Source organism: Corvus kubaryi, unplaced genomic scaffold, assembly GCF_017639235.1.
Source record: "Corvus kubaryi isolate FWS band 111438036 unplaced genomic scaffold, C.kubaryi_AGA036_p1.0 split2-37374, whole genome shotgun sequence".
Taxonomy (NCBI): domain Eukaryota; kingdom Metazoa; phylum Chordata; class Aves; order Passeriformes; family Corvidae; genus Corvus; species Corvus kubaryi.
The window spans coordinates 4,462,767-4,481,230 of record NW_024582082.1 but is presented as its reverse complement, the minus strand read 5'-3'; the positions used below and the strand labels follow the sequence as shown (position 1 = coordinate 4,481,230).

Genomic DNA, 18,464 nt, shown 5'->3' with positions numbered 1-18,464 from the left:
TAGAGCATGAATCTGAAGCACAGTTATCAATACAAAAAACAGCCTTACAGCTGCTGTCATGCAACCCTCAGAGGAAGATTTAACCAGCCTTTGGCTTCCTTTAGATGTAAGGAAATGGGTTCATAAAGAAGGTATCTCAGAGCATGTAAATTAGTTTCCAGCTCTGGAAAGAAACAAACCCTTATTTCGTGTTTTACATTTGCAAATATGTCCTGCCCTCACCAAAAGTATTATTTACTAATTAGGCCTAAATGTAAAAGTACATTTGTACCCTAAGTAGTGTACAGACTAAAAATAAGAGAAGAACAGATTGTAAACAAGTGAAATGGGAGAATGATTGCTTAGATAATCGGAAAGAATTTAAGGAAGATACAGGACATAGCTAAATTTATGATTGCCCCTTGGACATTGTGGAAAGCAGAAGGATAATGTGCTCTGGTTTGCAGCTGGGAAAGGGAGGACATAGTTAAAGAACAAGTCCAGATAACAAATGTGATGACAGGGGAACAGCAGCTGAAAAACAGAGAAGAAGATGTGAGAAGAAATACAGTATATTTGGTCTTGACATAGTGAGCTTCTAATGTGGACAAGATGTTCTTGAGAGGAAATAGCAATAATAGTGCAAAGAGATAGAACAATAAACCAGAGAGGACACTATAAAGTTTCTCAGACTTCCAAGGACTCAAGTGTAGAAAGGTAAGAAGACTAAACTATTCCAGGTAAAGCACCAAAATGACATCGAGGTACCATTTAGAGAGAATATAGTACTTAATATGATACATCCTAGCAGAGAGGGCAAGAACAGGTAAGAGTAGATGAAGAAATAACTGCTTCTCCAAGGGGCCTCATTTTTGAGGTTGAATGAAGCAGAGGAAAGTTTCAGAAGTAAGAGGGAAAAAGTATGAGGAAAAGGAGATTGAGGGGGAAGAGGTCAGGGCAAAGCAGTCAAGACCGAAAGATTGGAATCAAAATGGTTAACTACAACAGTGAGTAAGAAAGGACACTGCAATTTTTTCACAATTTTATAAATTTTTCCATAAAATAGCTGACCAGATCATGGGAAAATAGGGCTAGAGGAGAAATGAAAGCCAGTCGGGTAGAAGGGAGACCACAGACTGTAGGATTTGAGAAAAGTGTTTTTTGAAGAAATGCAACAACATTTGGGAAAAATAATAGCATTAATTTGCAGTGATAAAGAATTAGTGCAATCCCTAGATTTCTACCACAGCAGCAGAGAAATTGGAAAGAGTAAGAATGGAGTCCAAGGAATCAATAGTGAGTAGCTGAAATGAAATTTGGGTGGCAAGAAGTGATGGAAAATAAGGTGGCACATCTTAAGCTTAACTGATTCTTGTGTAATAACTCAGCAGCAAAGTATTTAAATCATTCGGGTTTTTTTAACAAAACCTGTTAAAGTCCTAGATAATGTTACACTTTCTATCTAACTATGCCACTGATTGAGTCTTACTTTTTCACACAGTAAAATCAACTTCTGAGGAAGCAGCTGTAAAATGCTGAAACTACAAATGAGTTGCTACACTGCCTTTTAACACCACCATAACCTCCATGGTAGAGGAGCCTATGGAGTTACATGGTCAAAGAATATGGGAAGAAGGGATGGTTTGTAATGCATGGGTGCTGGACTTCATCATTCAAGGTCACAGCAAAGTGAAATTTTAAACACTCAGTGGAAGTACCTAATGAAATGAGTATCTTGCAGTTTCTGCAAGTATGTCAATTGAAATCATCTTCAAATTTTACCTAAAGGTGTGTTTCACCATGTGCTGTCCCTACTCTGGATCATGTGCATTCAGTTTGTATCATAAATTAATGGGATTATGTAAATCCTGTCTATCAGCTGGGACCTTCCTGAAGCTGTAGTCACCTTTCATTAAGATGCAGCCTCGTGTAAGATTGGTTAACGCTTCTGATGGCCTCATCTGAGAAACTGGAAATGGTATAGATATTATGAACTCCATCTCCAGCATCAAATAACCAGTCAGGCAGTGCTGAATACGGTGAGAAATTCAGCAGAATGTTCAGATGTTCATAGTACTGAGCTCTATAAATCAGCAGTGCTGAATAAGCAACAGGGGCATTAGCCTATTTAGATGCTAAAAAGGATGGGATTTTTAAATTACTCAGCTCCTTATAGTATTTATAACTGGCTCAGTTTGCATGCATTTCACTAACATTCATTTTATTCTGACATGGGAAACTGCATTCTGATTATTTCCCCAAACCTACCTTGAACAGTGGATTTTGACTACACTCTGGAGGTGGCTTTGGGTTTGATTATTTTTTTTAATTGTCTGTTGTTTGACAAGCCAATTCTATTCAGGATTCACACATTAATTCTTAGGTAATCAATGCTAATTGTAAAAATCCTCAGCAGCTTAATCTGCTGTAGCTTTCTTGAGAATTTAATAAGCATCTCTCATAATAAAATGTGTCAGAAGGGGCAAATATTTTGCTAGCACAGCTCATAACTGATTGTTTGAACCATGGTGCCAAGTATTCGCAGAACCAGAGTACTGTGCGGTTATTTTTAGAAAGAAACATTTGATTTATGGTCTTAAGAGCAAAAATTTTTACTATATTTTTAAAATTCCTTTACTTTCTTATTCCGACCAGCAAAATGTCAATTTTTTTTTGGTGAGGATTTCATGTTATTTGCCTTAGGATAAACAAAAGCAACATAATGAAGCAGAACGCAGCTGAGCTGTCTAAGGATGCTTTGAGGGGGGGTGGGGGTGCAGCGTTGATTTTTTCCCCCTGCAGTTACAAAGTGATAATAAGATTTCTGAACTTTCTTGCTTAAGAAAAAAAAAAAAAACAACCAACCAAACTCTCACATTTTGGGCAGTAGGGCCTTCTGGAGTGAAAAATTAAGGGTTGTGTTGCACATGGGGGAATAAATAAGGCTGGGTTATAAATGGAACTGAAGGACATGAAGCTGAGCATGACCCCAGTGTGGGTCTGTCACCTGTTTCAGCCCATTCGTCTGTTCATCAGTTCCATTCTGCCAAACTGCTGAATGACTGTGGAGACATGAGACATTGGAGCTTCGATGGTGCTCAGCTTCACAGACCTCTGCATTTGGCCAAGAGTGAGGATGGTTTGAAAGCTTTTCTATCCTCAGCTTCTGTGAGATTCATCAGTCATGTTGGGGCTTTAAAGTGTTGTTAAGTGCTGCCAAGAAATCTGCCTTGAATTTTAGCCTTACTAAGTAACCTGCACCTGTGTTTGCACAGCTATAGTTATGCAGCTTTCAACACTGGAACTAGAAATATGAGCTGTAGCAGTGAAATGGTGGGAAATGGCTGCTCTGCCAGATTTGGTGAAAACAATTTTGAACCTGTCTAATTGCATGAAACAGGGCATAGTGAGAGAGGATCAGGTTTCCTCCCCAAACAAACCTGACAGCTCGGATTAATCGCACACACCATCAGCAGTTCAGCTTTCTTGGAGATCTTGGCAAGCTCTGCCAGCAGGAGGAGGCAGACCTGATCAATGCATTAGTTTAATATCAAGGTAGTCAGATCCTGGGCAGAGAAAAGCTTCCTTTATCCTTTTAAAATGTATTCTTCTTTGGTAATGGGGAAAAAACCAATAAGAAGGACAGAAAGAAGGCCAGTGCCAAAAAAAAAAATGTATTACATTTGCTGCACGCTTTAAGAACTTGGTGCCAGGTTCCTGCATCTCACCCAGCACGTGAAATCCAGGACTCAGAAGTGGCTGCTGGAGATTCCTGCAGACTGAGGAGTGGTGAATAAGATTTCAGCTTTAATTACGAACTTCCTGCTATCTCCCCTCCTCCTTTGAAATTCAAGGCACTTCATTTTATTTTTACATGGTTTGGTGTCTGAGATTCCTTTTTATGTTAGTGGAAAAATAATGATGAAAAGGAAAATAATTCTCTTATGAAAATTCATGAGAACAGTCAGAGTTTAGAAGCTGTGTTATTTATTCAGGAAAGCACAATGACTTTTGAGAACACTGGCATTTTATGTGTGGATTTTTTGGTTTGGTTCTTTTCCCTTGTGTACTTTGCCTGTTTTCATACCTGTGCAGCTGTTGAGCATATGTATTAGGTCGAAGAGTTGAAAATCTTTTAGAGTTTAGGTTAAAAAATAAATTGCCTATAAGCACAATAAACTGTTAGCTAAGACTGTAAGTGGAACTTTCAAACACCATTTTTATGTATTGAAATACTCAAAGGTGGAAATTGATGTGCTTCTCTAATGGCCTTAATAAACAACCTTGTCATATTTAGTCCAGGAATAAGTAAAGCCAGGAACTAACATCTCAGAAAGATACTTGTACTGAGACCCTGTTACTGTGCAAAATTAATTGTCCTGGCAGTTTAAAAGTATCCATATTTAAATGACGTATTGTATCTGTTTAGACACAGACCTTGCTGCTTTCTGAGTAACTTTTCCACGTAGTTGCTGCTGTTGCTGGATCTCAGAAGTCACCTGCAGCAGTTGCATCACCTCAATCAAACTCGCTACAGTTTTCCTGGCCTTCTAGGCCCTCAGAATCTATGTCAGCTTTTCCAAGTTATTTCTTCCTTTAAAACACACAGAAAGTTAAAAAATAAAAGGATTCCTTCATCTTACAGGACCAATAACCCTGAGCACCCTGGGCCCCCAGGTCCTTTGTTCTCTTTCCAGAGTTGGTTGCCAGCTGGACCTAGTGGGATCCATGCAGGAATCCTCAGGGCATTTTCCCTGCAAGATGTGTCAGGGGGTGTTCTTGCAAAACACACAACCTTCAACCTTCCCTACATCCAGCTAACGAGTTCCTTCTGGTATGTTGTTTCCCCCATGCTTATTTTAGAATGTCTTCTTACTGTTGGTAAGAAACAGAGGCTTGGCGCTTCCTATTCCCTTGGAAATGCATGTTTTTCATTTCATGGGAATGACACCTGGTACACTTTCACCTCAACAGCTGAGATTTTTGCTTTAACTCTTTCCTAAATTTGTCATCTCCACCTCTATCTTCTGAGTACCAGCTGCTTTCTGGGAACACTCCTGTGACTACTGGTTCTCTCTGGACAGACCTAAATCCCAAGATCAATGTCATTGTTTGAAAGAGTAGCAAGTAAGTAGAGTGTCCATTTACTCTGGGGGCCAGTCTTGAATGAGTTTCATTCTGCCAGAAGGGTCCCCAGCCATCACCAAGCCCCATGAAAACCTTTGCACATCTACCAGTGGGTAGTGGCCTTTTTATTTCTTATGGCTCTTTTAAGCCAGATCTGCTCGGAAGAAGATACGAAGGCAGCTAGAGGAAGTGAAATCAGATAGCTGAAATTATTTCTTTGAATACTGAAATCAGGGAAAGTGGTACTACGTAAGTACAGTGGGATGATGCTAAAATGCAAGGTTGCATGTTATTTTTCTTTGTATCTGAAGGTAAAGGGAAATTGCTGTAATCATATGTCTGTTCTCATTTTGCAGTATTAAATAAATATTGTATTAATTAAATAAAGAGTCTGTATCAGATTCAATAGCATAGTACTTTTTTTTCTCAAAGTAATATGTGTAGACTATTTTCTTCATAGATCTTGACTGGTAGTGGCTCAAGGTATACTCAGCTCTTGTGAAAAATATGAAATGTTCTAGAAATGAGGCCAAGCCCTTAACTCTACCAGAATACAAAAATGATACAAAGAGAGAAGAGAACATTGCCATTTATACTGGCAAATTTCAGGTTTGTCATTCTTTTCCTCAAGAACAAGAGAAATAACTTATGCAAAGGAGAGATAAAAACAGGCAGGCAGTGCTGGCTTTATCTTCAGTGTGATAAGCTTCCTTCAGGGGGACATGAACAAACTCTGCATAAGGCATGGAGAAGGTACAGACAGTACATTTTAAACTGTTCCCACTGTGAATTGTTCCAGCTTCAGGAAGCCATTCAAGTTTGCTGTCAGAGCTCCTTCCAGCTTCTGGTACCAGCTCTGGTGCACTGAACTTTTCAGTTTTGTTCTAATAGAGCTTGAAATAGTCTTATGTGACTTAGGAATTTTGGTTTGATATAAGATCCAGAAAGAAAGAAGGATGGATGAAGTTAATCCTAGTCTTGAGGAATGTCTCTGTGAGAGCTATAATTTAAAACTCCAGTACACAACTCACAGACCCCCTGACACAGGTTTACCTGAAAATTGTTGCAGTGGGTGGGCCCTCCCATGGGTGCCTAACTCAAATGTACCTTCCAGGGAACCTGCAGACCCTGAGGATGGTGAGATGACTTTTGCTTCCTGGAAGAAGTCTCTGCAAGAGACTGTTGGGAAGAGATGGCCTTTCCTGTAATCAGCCCAGCTAGGAGTGGCAATGTCAGTAAAAGTTCAGTAACACCAGTTTATCTCCATGAAATAATTTGGTTTTGTCAAGTCAGTATTTTGTACATAAGGCCTGTTCTATCAAAAAAAAATTCCTGACCAGCTCAATACTGTTCAAATAGGACCTGAAATAAGTAGTGGTATGATTTTAAGCCCAGAAAACACAATAGGTGTAAGTAATTTACAGCATGAATTGATCCAAATTCTACATTTGTGTAACATCAATGAAACAGCAAGTTAAAGAACAAGAAGAGACAGTACCAGTCTCACTATTTGTTTACCTGATACTTTCTGTCAGAAAAAATTGTGTAACTCATTTTTTGGGGTTTTTGAGAAACTTTCTGCTCTTATTTGCAGCAGACCTTTGAAAACTCACCTAACAAAAAAGTCCTAAGGAGAAACTTCTCTTTACTGTCTGCTTCAAGCTAAAAGTTTGTCAGGACTTTCAAAACAACAGCCTGCCAAAGGAGCCTGATTTGTGATTGCACTAAATCCATCAATGCTTAATCTGCTAATTTACTCTATATGCATTTGGGAATAACTGATCTTGAAGCAGAGTAACACATTCTTGATGTTGTACATTTTCTTCGTAATGAAAAGTCTGAACAGGTGTCAAATTTAAAATTAAATGTAAATAAGTCAAACTGTAAATGTAAAGAAACAAAGCATCATTTATTTTTGCAAGTATCTTTATTTTGACCCCTGGCTTTGCCAGAAGTTATTTCCATATACCCTCTTCTGTACTGTCCCTGAAAAAATTGTTATAAGATACAGAGATTCCCTAAATAGCTCAGCCTATGTCAACCATCAGGGGTTGGTCATGAATTAAGGCTTTGCATTTTTGGGTTTGGTTGTTGGGTTTTTTTTTTTAATCTGAGTCAATTTAAGATGTTTTATGTGACAAACTTTTGCTGAATCAAAGGCACAGTTCAAACTCCCCAGCAGGCTCTCAGTGCCCAGAACTGATGCTCCCGGCCAAGCTGGACAGGGCTGGGTGATTCCCATCCCTGGGGCTGCCAGCTGGGGTTGAGCTTCTGGTTCTCCAGGGTGCACCTGGAAGCTATAAAATCTTGAGTGAAGCCACTTCTCAAGCTTCTGAGCTCTGTTTTGCATTGCCAAGGCTTTGTGCTTGGAAGCTGTATGCTGACATGCAGGTGTCTGTGGCTTTGGGGCTCTGGCTGCCCCGAGGTGCCATGTACCATCCTGGCATCTGGCTGGTGGCATCTGCAAAGCCTGAGGCACTCTCCCTGCTCCTGTGCAAGCCAGGCAGATGTCAGCTCCCTGTATTGTCGCAGTATGTGCTGAGCAGTGTGTCCGTGTAAAGAGTAATGAACTTGAGTCACTGTGCTTTCCCCCTGTGTGAACTGTGAATGCTTTAAACCGCTGAAATTTCTTTATGTATTAAAAAGCCAAGAGGCTGAATTCTGTGAAACTTACCAACTCCATAATTCTTCTGCCTTTTGGTGCATTAGTTCACCAGTCTGCAAAGCAAAAGCAGGCAGGGTTTGCCTATAAATCTTAATACTTGACCAAAACATTCATGTGTTCCAGCTTCTGGAATAGTGAAAATAGTAGTAGATCCTTTCAACTCCAAGTCTTAAAGCAGAATTAAAGTTGGTTGTCAGAAAAGAGAAAAAAAAAAGAAAAAGGCCTAATTTGCTTTGGCCTGGCTTGCTTCTGACATATTTATTCTGAACCAAGATGATTAGCATAGCAGAGCATTCCCAGAGTATGTGAATGTGCACTTCCATTGAGAGGGGATTTGCTGGCTGGCTGCTTATGGCAGCCAGTGTTCTTGTCTAGGTTTTAATTTGTTTGTTTGGATGTTTGATGTGTTGTTAGGAGTTACAGGATTGAAAAGCTTCCAAAAGTCCTATCCAGCCTCTCAAAATACGACTGCAGAAAAAGACATGTTTGTTTTTGAAAAGAGATGTTCATTTTACAAGATAGGTGCTCAGCCTTAGTTTTGGTGGGGGTGTGGAGTATGGGTATCTGGTTAAAACTTTCAGCTGTTGCTCACTTGGCCAAGCTGACAAAAATTACTTTTGACTGGCTTCAAATACAGTGGCACTTTGCACTATCATTTTGGAAAAAATGTATTAATTTTTGAAAGCCAGACTGTTTCTTGCAACAAAAATGATTGCTGTACTACCAGTTCCATGCACCTGCAGGAGTGAGGGAGCTGCAGGTTTCTTGCAGCATTCCCTGCCTCATTACACACATTATCTGAAGCACTACTAAAATTGTTTCATTTTTGATTCACGTTAGTGAAATGCTTTGAGATCTACTACACAGGGAATTCTTGTTACTAAATATCATTCTTTCAGAGAGTAAACTTCCTTTTATTATCAGAAGAAGATCCTGAAGATGAATGTGGGGGTTAGGAAGAGTAAATGTTTCCTTCATTGTCTGCAGGCGAAACACAGCAAATCGGGCTCAGGTGAAACCATTCTGGTCCCGGCTGAGGGGACACACCAGACTTGGTGTTGTCTTCCAGGCAGCTGCTGTGAGAACAGAGCTCAGGCCTAAGGCTGTGTGTGTTCTTTTTACTCTCAGTAAAGTGATGGAAAGGGCCACCAGGCTCCCTGAGCTGCTGGAATGGCTTGAAACAATCAACTTTAATTACTTCTTTTTTTTATTTATTTAAATGACGATGGAAGAGTGAAAAACATCATCGGCTCCAGAAGAATTTTCCAATAGGAACTGGCTTTGCAATATGAATCTTGAAGGGATGAAAGAAGGATTAAATAAATGAGGAGCCGGGGGGGGAGGGGGGCAGTGTAAGGCTGTGCAGAAATGGATAAGCAGCCCAGTCCTGAGTGGACGTTTCTTTTAAGGTTATAGTGTAGAATACCTGATGAAGTGTGGTCCACAAATGCTCTACAATCTGTTTTATACTTGCCACTCAGATCCTGTGATTTGTTAGTCATCAGTCTAGCTAAGAACTGCAATATATTTAATTTTGATGAGGTGCTCGTTAGTTCACTCACTCCTCTCCATCCTCCACGCTTCATGGCTGATGGCTTTGATGGTGATGGCACTAAATCACACCCTTCAAGTTTAGCATTTCTTAGCCACTTTTCTATAACTAATCTGAAAATGTTCTCATAACAATTTTATGTATAGCAAAGGATCTATCTTTTGAGATTGTGGAAATTAAAGTCAGTGAAAAGGTAAAAGGTCTGCTTTGTGCTGTGACCTTCTGCAGTCTCCAGAGGAGAAGCGTAGCTCCTTTCGCACTTGCCTCCAGACTCTGGTCATCAGTATCTACAGTACGACATTCAAACATATTTTTGACTCTGAGTTTGTGCATTGTCAGAAGTGCAGGGCTGTAAGTAAAGTAAATGAGGAAACTTTCCTGTCAAGCTGAAAAAAAACAAAAGTCATGCCCATAATCCTAAGAGTTCAAGAAAATAAGATATTCATTACATGTTGATAACAAAGCATGGTTGGGGGCTGCAGAGAAATCAGTTACTCTGGAAAACTTAAATAAACAGTTTGTACAACCTCAGCATAAGAGATCAGATCCACAGAGCTACTTTAGGGGGTTCAGAGCTAAGTAACCACCTATCCACAGCATTTAGCGTCTGGTGTAATGGTACTTTGTAAGGCAGAATGCATCTGAAACAGGGAGTGCTGCTCTCTGCATTAGGGAGACTTCTTAAAATAACAAGGGAATTTCATCTTAAATACTTAGCTTCTGTTTTCATAGTTCATTATATCATGATTGGATTCCTTCTGAGGACACAATCTTCTTAGTAGTAGGTTCATCTCTGGCAAAGGTTAGACTTGAGGAAAACTGGGACTGAGATGAAAGAACAGAATTTATATTATTTAGCAGCTGAATATGTCATTACATCAGAGTTGGCAAATTGCAAGCTGTAGTGAAATTCCTTTAAAAAATATCTGTATATATTTTTCTAATGCTGTGATAAAGCCATTCAGCAGCACATTGAAATGTGTTTCTAGCTGAACTGTTATATCTTTTTTTCCTGTGGTACAAGAACAGATAGCAGTTATTTTTCTACCAGTCTCCAGCAAAACTGCTGCGATGCTTTGCCTTCCCTTGTAAATGCTTTCAAGTGAAAGGCAAGTACACATGACCAAAATGAATCTGCATTGTTCCACTGGATTGGGGTTTCTAAAGCAAACTTCTTATCAGTTTACAACATTAGGCTGGCAATAATTACTTAATGTCCTCTCAGTCAAGTAGTTCATTATGACAGGAAAATGAGCCGTTAGTCAGAATCAATGGCACGTGTTTTGCAGTAAGTTTTTGGAGCAGATGTCTTTTTTCATAGACATTTTTAATGCAGTAATTGAGTATTCTGTGACTCGAAAACAACAGCAGTCACTCCCTAGGGGCACACATTGGTGGATTTGGAGATGCTCTCCGTGACTTTATGACATTCCTGGGGGGACTCTGATTGATCTGAGAACCTCAGCTGATTGTTCAGTAGCTGGTATGTCAAGAGGGCTCCTGCCCCTACAGTGACAAAAGTGCTTAGTGAGTCTATACATTTTTATAAGCACAGTATAAATTGCAATGTTTTTTTAAGGATTTAGCTTTAAAATCATTGCTACTTTAGCAGTAGTTTGGCAGCTCTGAGAAGGCCTGGTGAAAATGTCTCTAAATACAACCTGGTGTAATGTTGCCTGCATCACCAGAAATGCTGTGTAGCTCAAGAAATGATGTATTCTGAAGTGAAATTATTTGTAGTTATAAATCTAAATGAAACCACCAAGTGTTGTAAATCTAGAGCTGCCTACCAACTTATGACTTTTTAGATTGCCTGCTATAATGTGCCATATTATAAAAGCATTGTTAGGAGCTGTGTTTAATTTACTTGCTTTAAATTATGGTTTAGTAGACTTGGCAGTGCTGGTTTAATGGTTGGACTTGATGATCTTAAAGGTCTTTTCCAACTGAAATGATTCTAAATTAATGCTGTACTGAAAATCCAGCTGTATTCAGAGAAGTTCTAATTCTTCTGTTTTATACAAACTTTCCAACAACCGTGGTGTGTCTTATTTTACAGCCTTCGACAAAAAAAAGGCAACTTGGCCCAGAAGCACTGGGCTGGAGCAGCCAACATAGCAAAGTGCAAGCCCTGTCCCATGGCACATTCCAGCGCTGTCTGCGGCTCCGATGGACACACCTACACCTCCAAGGTAAGCTCTGCCTGGGGCCTGAGCTCCCATCAGCAGAGCTCAGCTGGGATGCCGGGTGAACATTAAATACCCTTTGTTATTAGGCAGTGTTAAATTACACTTTGTTAATCTAGAAATATTTCTTTGTGTAAAAAATACTGAAAAATGTAGTTTTTTCCATGTTGGACAAACAGCAAATCAGAATGCCAAATCACAATCCTGCGACTTTCCTGATTCATCTTGCTCTAAATATCTTGTTCTCTTAATGAAGTAGAACAGTTTTGATATTGATGATGCAACTGAAAAACAGCTATCATTTGATGAGATTGGCTTGTTTAGACAAGAGGATTTGGGGATAGTTCTTTTTTCTTAAGACTTGGTCTCCAAATCATAAAATAACTTAGCAGAATCTTTCTTCAGTGATAGATTTATTTTTAATTGTTTCTTTTTTTCCAGACTGCATGGGTAACATTACAATTCATTTAGCCTGGGGTTTTAATAGGCTTGTGTGCCAGATGCAGCATATATGGTACCATAAAAAAATTCCCATAACCCAGTGGGGATAAATTGACTCATTGTTATACTGAAAATACGATCACCTTAGGGCTTGACTCAATAAAAGAAAACGTCTTCACAGCCATTCAGCATTCCAGATCTCCCATTGGCAAATAAAGCCTTCCATGTCTTGGATACATGTCCCAAAAACAGCACTTCAGGCACTGGAAAGCATGTTTTGGGAAATACCCTTAAGGTTCTCTTATCTTCACGTATGCAAAGTAATGTTTGACAGGCAGTAAAACTACCTTTTAAAATCCAGAAATAGCCTTCACAAAAAAAACTCCTGTCCTGGGTTGCAGTGTATTCTATTACCATCCTCATGAGCTGTTGAAACCAGGTGGGGCAGTGTTTCCTTGCCTCCTCCCCCCGGACTGTCTTTCTGTTAATGAGCCCATCAACGCCTGGCCTCATGACTCATCATCCCATTGTAAGATGCTCCACCCAGGGGGAGGAACCAAGCATTCCATCCTGGGTATAATCTGAGATTCCCAACACCACAGACACCCTTTCCACTGGGTTCCTGGGGGACAGGAGCTACACAGCCACCACTGGACCTTCCGAGGAAGCGCAGCCCCTTCTACAGGATCACTGCTTTGACAGAACCACCGCACCTGCCCTGCTCACCGGGAACTGCCAGCGCCCCTGCCGGCCGCGAGCGGAACTGCACCCGAGGGGAAAGGGCCCGACAGCTGAGAAGGCTGGGACTGGGTTTGTGTTTGCTGTTACTGCCAGAGTTATTGCTGTTTGTTTGACTGGTTGTACATATATATATATATATATATAAGTAAAGAACTGTTGTTCCTATTCTTCATATCTCTGCCTGAAAGCACCTTAAATTCGAAATTATAATAATTCGGAGGGAAGGGGGTTGCATTTTCCATTTCAAGGGAGGCTCCTGCCTTCCATGACAGACACCTGTTTTTCAAACCAAGACAACTCCCCAACAAACAAACAGGAAAATAAAGCTATCAGGCAAAAAAATTCTCTGCTGCAATGTGACGGTGACGATGCAGCTACATTATCTTATCAGCTGGGCAGCTTGAATTCTCCACTTAATAATGGACACAAACATTAAAATGCTGCCATGCCTTGGTCATTTCAGCTTCTCTCCTGTTCTTGCTGAAGGATTTGCATGGCCAAAAAGGAGAAAGTCAGAGCAGAAACTGTCATCTGTGCACTCAGACTGGAGGAGAAATAGCCACATGTTGCCTGTTAAACAAGTTACTTTAATACTCTCTAGGAGTGTGTACTGCTGTAGTTTAGCTTTGTTATTTATGGTTAAAATGGGTTCATTATAAAACCAACCTTTTCTGTCTGAACTCTTGAGTCCATAAGACATCCTGTAGTAAACAGATTTCATTTAATAATCTTGCCATGCTGTTAACTCATTTCTGTGCATCTTACCTGCATCTCTGTTAGCTCCAAGTGGGTTTTTGGCCTTCTCTATTTCTCACCATAAGATCTAACTGATTTTCATCAGACGTTCTGCCAATGTTATAAACTCACCAAGCTATTGTGGTTATGATATAAGCCTGACAGCTATAATAAAGACATGAAGCATTTCCTGGTGCTGACATGTTTGGCTGTCAAAGACACACCTCCCAGAAGCTTCCTGTTTGAGTTTTGGAGTTATTTTCAAAGGAGATCTTTTAAAGATTTATTCTGAAACAACTTTGTCTCATCTTTATTTATTGGATGTTTTACTATCAATTGCTCCTGTCCTAGGAAAATTAAATTCTTTTTTTTTTTTTTTTTTAGAAGACAAATTTTGGTAAATGAGCTGAAAATACTTTAGGGAGAGCATTAAAATAAAATAATATATGTTAGTGTCCTAACAAATAAAGTTTTTATGGTCAGGAATGATCATGGGTGTCTGGTATCTTTTACAAAGAGAACATACTGCTTCCCTCAAATTCACTGTTAGATTTCACCAGACAATGTGATCTCTTTTTCTTGCCTTTAGGTCACTAAAATCAAAGCTTTCTCAGTAGTTTTCTTTCACATGCCAGTGCTGTTGGCAGGTATTACTTCTGGCCCTGCAGTGCTGTCATGTGCTAGTATGAGCTGTGAAAATGCAACAAGGTGGACTCGAGTGCAGGCACTGCTCTATACAGGGATGTGTTGGTACATGGCTCTGCATTCCTGCGTTGTGAACATGCAGTGACAAGCTGGCCAAATGAGCAGATTCTTGCTAAGCTTGTAAGCAAAAGATGGAGGGTGGCCACTAAGTTTCAAGGGGAAGAAAATCTTCTGAAAGTGTATACTGGGCTTCCATTGGTGCTGGCAGCCAGGTGGGACACACAGACACAGCAGCAGTTCATCCTTCCTGGCTCCAGGGCAGTTTGGCTTCTCCTGCAGGCACAGCAAGGGCTGAGGTGGGAGATGGGCTTTGGGCTCCCAGTTTCTGGCCTGGCAGAGCAGCATCAAAGTGTTTCTGTAATGACCTGGGGCTGCCATCCTACAGCAGCAGTCATGTTTGTACCAGGGCTGGCCCTTTCCATACTTCGAACTGTTATCTGAGGAAAAAATGAATGAAAAGGAAATGACACAGCAGAAGTGTGACTGACTGATGAAATGCAGATTGGGTGTCAATAAATGCACAGTAATTCACATTAAGAAATACATACATACCAAATATACATCTCACAGGCGCTCACTTAGCCATTTGATCCTGGAATAATTCCAGCTGTTTCTCAGGAGACATTGTAGACCTAGAGGCAAGAATTTCTTGACAAAATTGAGGAAAGTGAACCAAATCAATAATGCAAGGATCATAAGGGAAAAAAATAACAAAAGATAAACTAAAGCTCCATGTTTGAGCTTAGTGATTGATGTAGACAGAGATTCAGGATGTTTAACTTTAATCTTGCAGTTCCACCAAAGACATGGAAGCCTTCGGCCCCACAACTGATTTATTGAGGGCTAGTTAAAGGAATCTTTCTTCTCTTTAGTCTTCCATTGGAACTATTCAGTGGTGTTGATTTCCAACACAACGACAAATGGTAAAATGTTAAAAATTATGAAAATGCCATGCCCATATCTTGTGCTACAATGATTTAAGTGTCACCCAAACTATAGAAGACACAAGGTAATGAGAACTTTGATTGCTCTTAAATTGATTTAGCTTCCCGTGTGGTAGTTGTACTGCTTAAAAAATCTCACCACCCTTTAGGCATTAAACCTTTCTGGTTCTTTTTCTGAAGTCTTCCAAACTTGACCTGGATTATTTTATCTGCTACACTGATGAAGTGCTGAAGTGCTGATGTGGAAATTGATAAGCCTGTTAGGCTGTAGTGTGTGGTGGGGTTTTTATTGCTCTAGTTTTGTTTCCAGATGTCAAACTAATTCTTCTAAGCAATGGGATTATTCAGTTACACCAATAATTCAGCACTTCTGCCTGACAAAATTTGAGCACAGATGTGGCCTGTATGTACTCAGTCCCTTTACCCTGTTTTCAGCAATTGAAAAATGAGTGGTTTTTGAACTTGCAAAATTTGTTCCTATTTCTGGAAATTTTAAAACCTCCCCATCACCCTTTTCCATGAGCTTTGGACTCTAAGGGGTTTAGGTTTATCAAAGATAATATCACTGATTTTTTTTTTTTTTTCTAGTTACTGCTTGAAATGCAGGTGCTTTAAAATGAACACCATCTCTCACGTAATAACTTTGTACAAAGAAGTTTCCTGGGTATAACAGCTCTATTTAATATTGTGACAATACAAAGCACTTCCATAGGTTATTACAGTCAGAGTTTTCAAAGCTCTTTAAAGTACTAATGAATTAAGCTTATGAGGTACGTAAGCCCTGTAAAGAGCTCGATGTAATTAGTTAATGTTTTTGTGAGCAACACATTAAGAAGAATAACTTTGTAGCTGTCAGTTTTACAGAAACTTTAATTAAGCTTGTTAATAAAGCAATTACCTGAACATGACGATGACTGTACTTAACTAGTCAGAAAATGAAAATTAGGATGAGCTTAAATTACAAAACATACCACCTCAATGACTAATGGTCCCTTCAAAGATGGAAAGGTACATTGGCATAATTATGTTTCTAATTAGGTACATTGTTGTTCTGCAAATTTTAATTAAATCATTGTGAACTAATTAAGTCCATGATCATGTCTCTTTCTGTTTGAAAATGTAAAAATCACTTCCTGTTGTCATAACATTAGGTAATAAATTTGATATTAAGGGATGTACAAGAAAAAAAAATTTCCAACAATCTTGAAACAGAAGAAAAAAACCCGACCAAAATAATGAGACACTATTAGTTAAATGTGTGCAGTGTGAGGGCTGCTACATTTAATTAAGAGGAATATGTATGCAGAAGCACAATTAGCAAATACTTGTTAAAGTGTCTAACTGTTGAGTATTTAGTGCAATGTGGTTTGGTTTTTCATAGTCCAACTATTGACTGCATTACCTGTCCTTGAGCTCTGGGGTGCTGCTCTTCAGCTTTGCTTTTGCACTGCTTTTCCTCTCTCTGGGAGGGATGACTTGGCCTCTCCTGATGGAAAACAAGATACTCAGCAAGCGTTAAGACTTCTTGTGTCCCCAGTTAGAGGGAAAATTGGATTAAATTCTCTGTTAACTTTTAGCTTTGGTCTGGTTTTGTAAGGGAAAATTAAGGAAATAAGAGAGGAGTTGAGGGAAAAGAACGTGAGATACAACAGGATATGGTTAAAGAATTGCATGGGGAAGGAAATCAAGTCATCCTTTTGCATCTGCTCCTTGTATACATTTTAAAGATTGTTGGTGGGAGGTACAAGAATAAATTATTCTTTCATATACCTCTTTGTGGAAATTGATAGATTTTATGTGATGTGACCATTTTGAATGAATTTTCTACAGGAAAAATATTTTACAGCATTGTAACTACTTCCTTATTCTATTAGCAAATTGTCAACATTGATCCCTATTTTGTTATTTGACTCCATGAGTTGCAGGGGGGTTCCTAACTGCAGCAATACATCTGGCATGAGGCTTTTAGCAGTACTGACTTTATTCTCCCAAATAACCCCTGGGAAACTCCAGAGGACTGTGGGAGAACTAGGGTTGGCCTGATGTTGAGTACCTTTGTACATCCCCCATTTGACTCTGGCACATCTGGCAACTGCATTCCCATGAGGTAGATGTTTCCTCAGCCTGTGCTCTGGGCCAGTGAGACTCGAGTTGTGTAATCCAAAAGCTGTGTGAAGCTGTTATTGCATAATCAACTCCTAAATAATAAATTCTGTCTCTCAGAAGGCAAAACACACAGAGTTCTGTGCTGTGCATCCATGGCTGCACAGTTTATTTGGCTTGAAGCATGAGGTGTGCAATGTTTTTTGATCAAGTGCTGTGTATCCTAAAGACATCCTGTTGTTTGTATGGTGTTTTTCTCTGTGTGGTCTCTAGGAATGAGCAGAAAATTGGGAATAAGGTAGATCTGTATTCTTGTGTACCTTGTAATCCATGTCAGTGTCTTAAAGATGGTTAAGTGTAAAGGGCATTTTTGCATACGCTTGAAGAATGGCATTTCTCTTTTGGTCAATTAATATGCTTAAAAAATGGCTTTCTGCCTCCTACAGTCTTTCCAGTGATGCCTTGTAGGGGTGTCTTGGCCACAAATTAACAATCCAGGACAAAGGTCTGTGCTTTCCCTGATGGGGGTAACCTTTGTTATATTCTGAGGGAGCTGGGAAATACTGCTTTTGAACTCTGCTCACATAATCATTCAATTCTGCAAATTCCTGAGCTTCCTTTCAAATCCCATTTAGTTCCGTGTTGAAGTGAAGAAGCTTTTGCTTTTCAGTGGTGTCAGATAGTAAATTCAAAATCCCAAACAATGCTCTACCAATTTTACATCCTAACCAGGGAGAAAATAGCCCTGCATAACCACTCATCTGTGCGCTGCTGCTGCTTCTGTGACAGCTCCCCAGCTAAAGCCCATGAATATATACATGTTTGCAAGGATTTTTACCTGACATAATATGAATTGTGAGAGCAGCCAAAATAGAGGCTTCTGCAGTGACTCAACAGATAGAGGGGGAAAGCAAAGAGCTCTGGGCAATTTTTACAGAGTAAGGGCTGCTTTGTCATATTGCCAGGTTTGAGATTCTGTGAATTAATGAGAAATTGCTGTGGCCCAGGACATGATGTTCTTTCAGAAACTGCTTGTTGCTATAGCTTTAGTCTGTGGAGGAAGAGTCTTCATGAGCACAGTTCTGCAAACACAGATTGGGGGCAAAAAATAAAGACAATAAAAAATGAACAAAGAAAGGAAAACCGACAAAAAACTAGGATTTTTTTTAATCCCTTAAATGAACCTCTTACAAAGAAAATACTGATGCTTTTTCTTGGAAACTGGCTACTTAAAGTTCTGTCAAAGCCATTGGTCAGTGTTAGAAGAAGATGGGGGTTGCTTTGGT

General features: G+C 39.6%; 1 protein-coding gene and 1 long non-coding RNA gene across 3 annotated transcripts in view; one reads left to right on the top strand and one right to left on the bottom strand.

Annotated features, from left to right (window-relative positions):
• Positions 1-18,464, top strand: part of SPOCK1 (SPARC (osteonectin), cwcv and kazal like domains proteoglycan 1) — a 284,117-nt gene that overhangs the window by 180,571 nt on the left and 85,082 nt on the right. For both annotated transcript variants that reach the window (XM_042014523.1, XM_042014522.1), the window contains one exon: positions 11,383-11,515. In XM_042014523.1, the coding sequence (XP_041870457.1) occupies positions 11,383-11,515 (133 nt within the window). The remainder of the gene's footprint in view (positions 1-11,382; positions 11,516-18,464) is intronic.
• Positions 14,327-17,261, bottom strand: LOC121658086. Its single transcript, XR_006013841.1, has 3 exons — positions 16,478-17,261; positions 14,684-14,763; positions 14,327-14,568 (listed from the first exon to the last, which is right to left on the bottom strand). It is a non-coding gene; the product is annotated as an uncharacterized LOC121658086 (long non-coding RNA).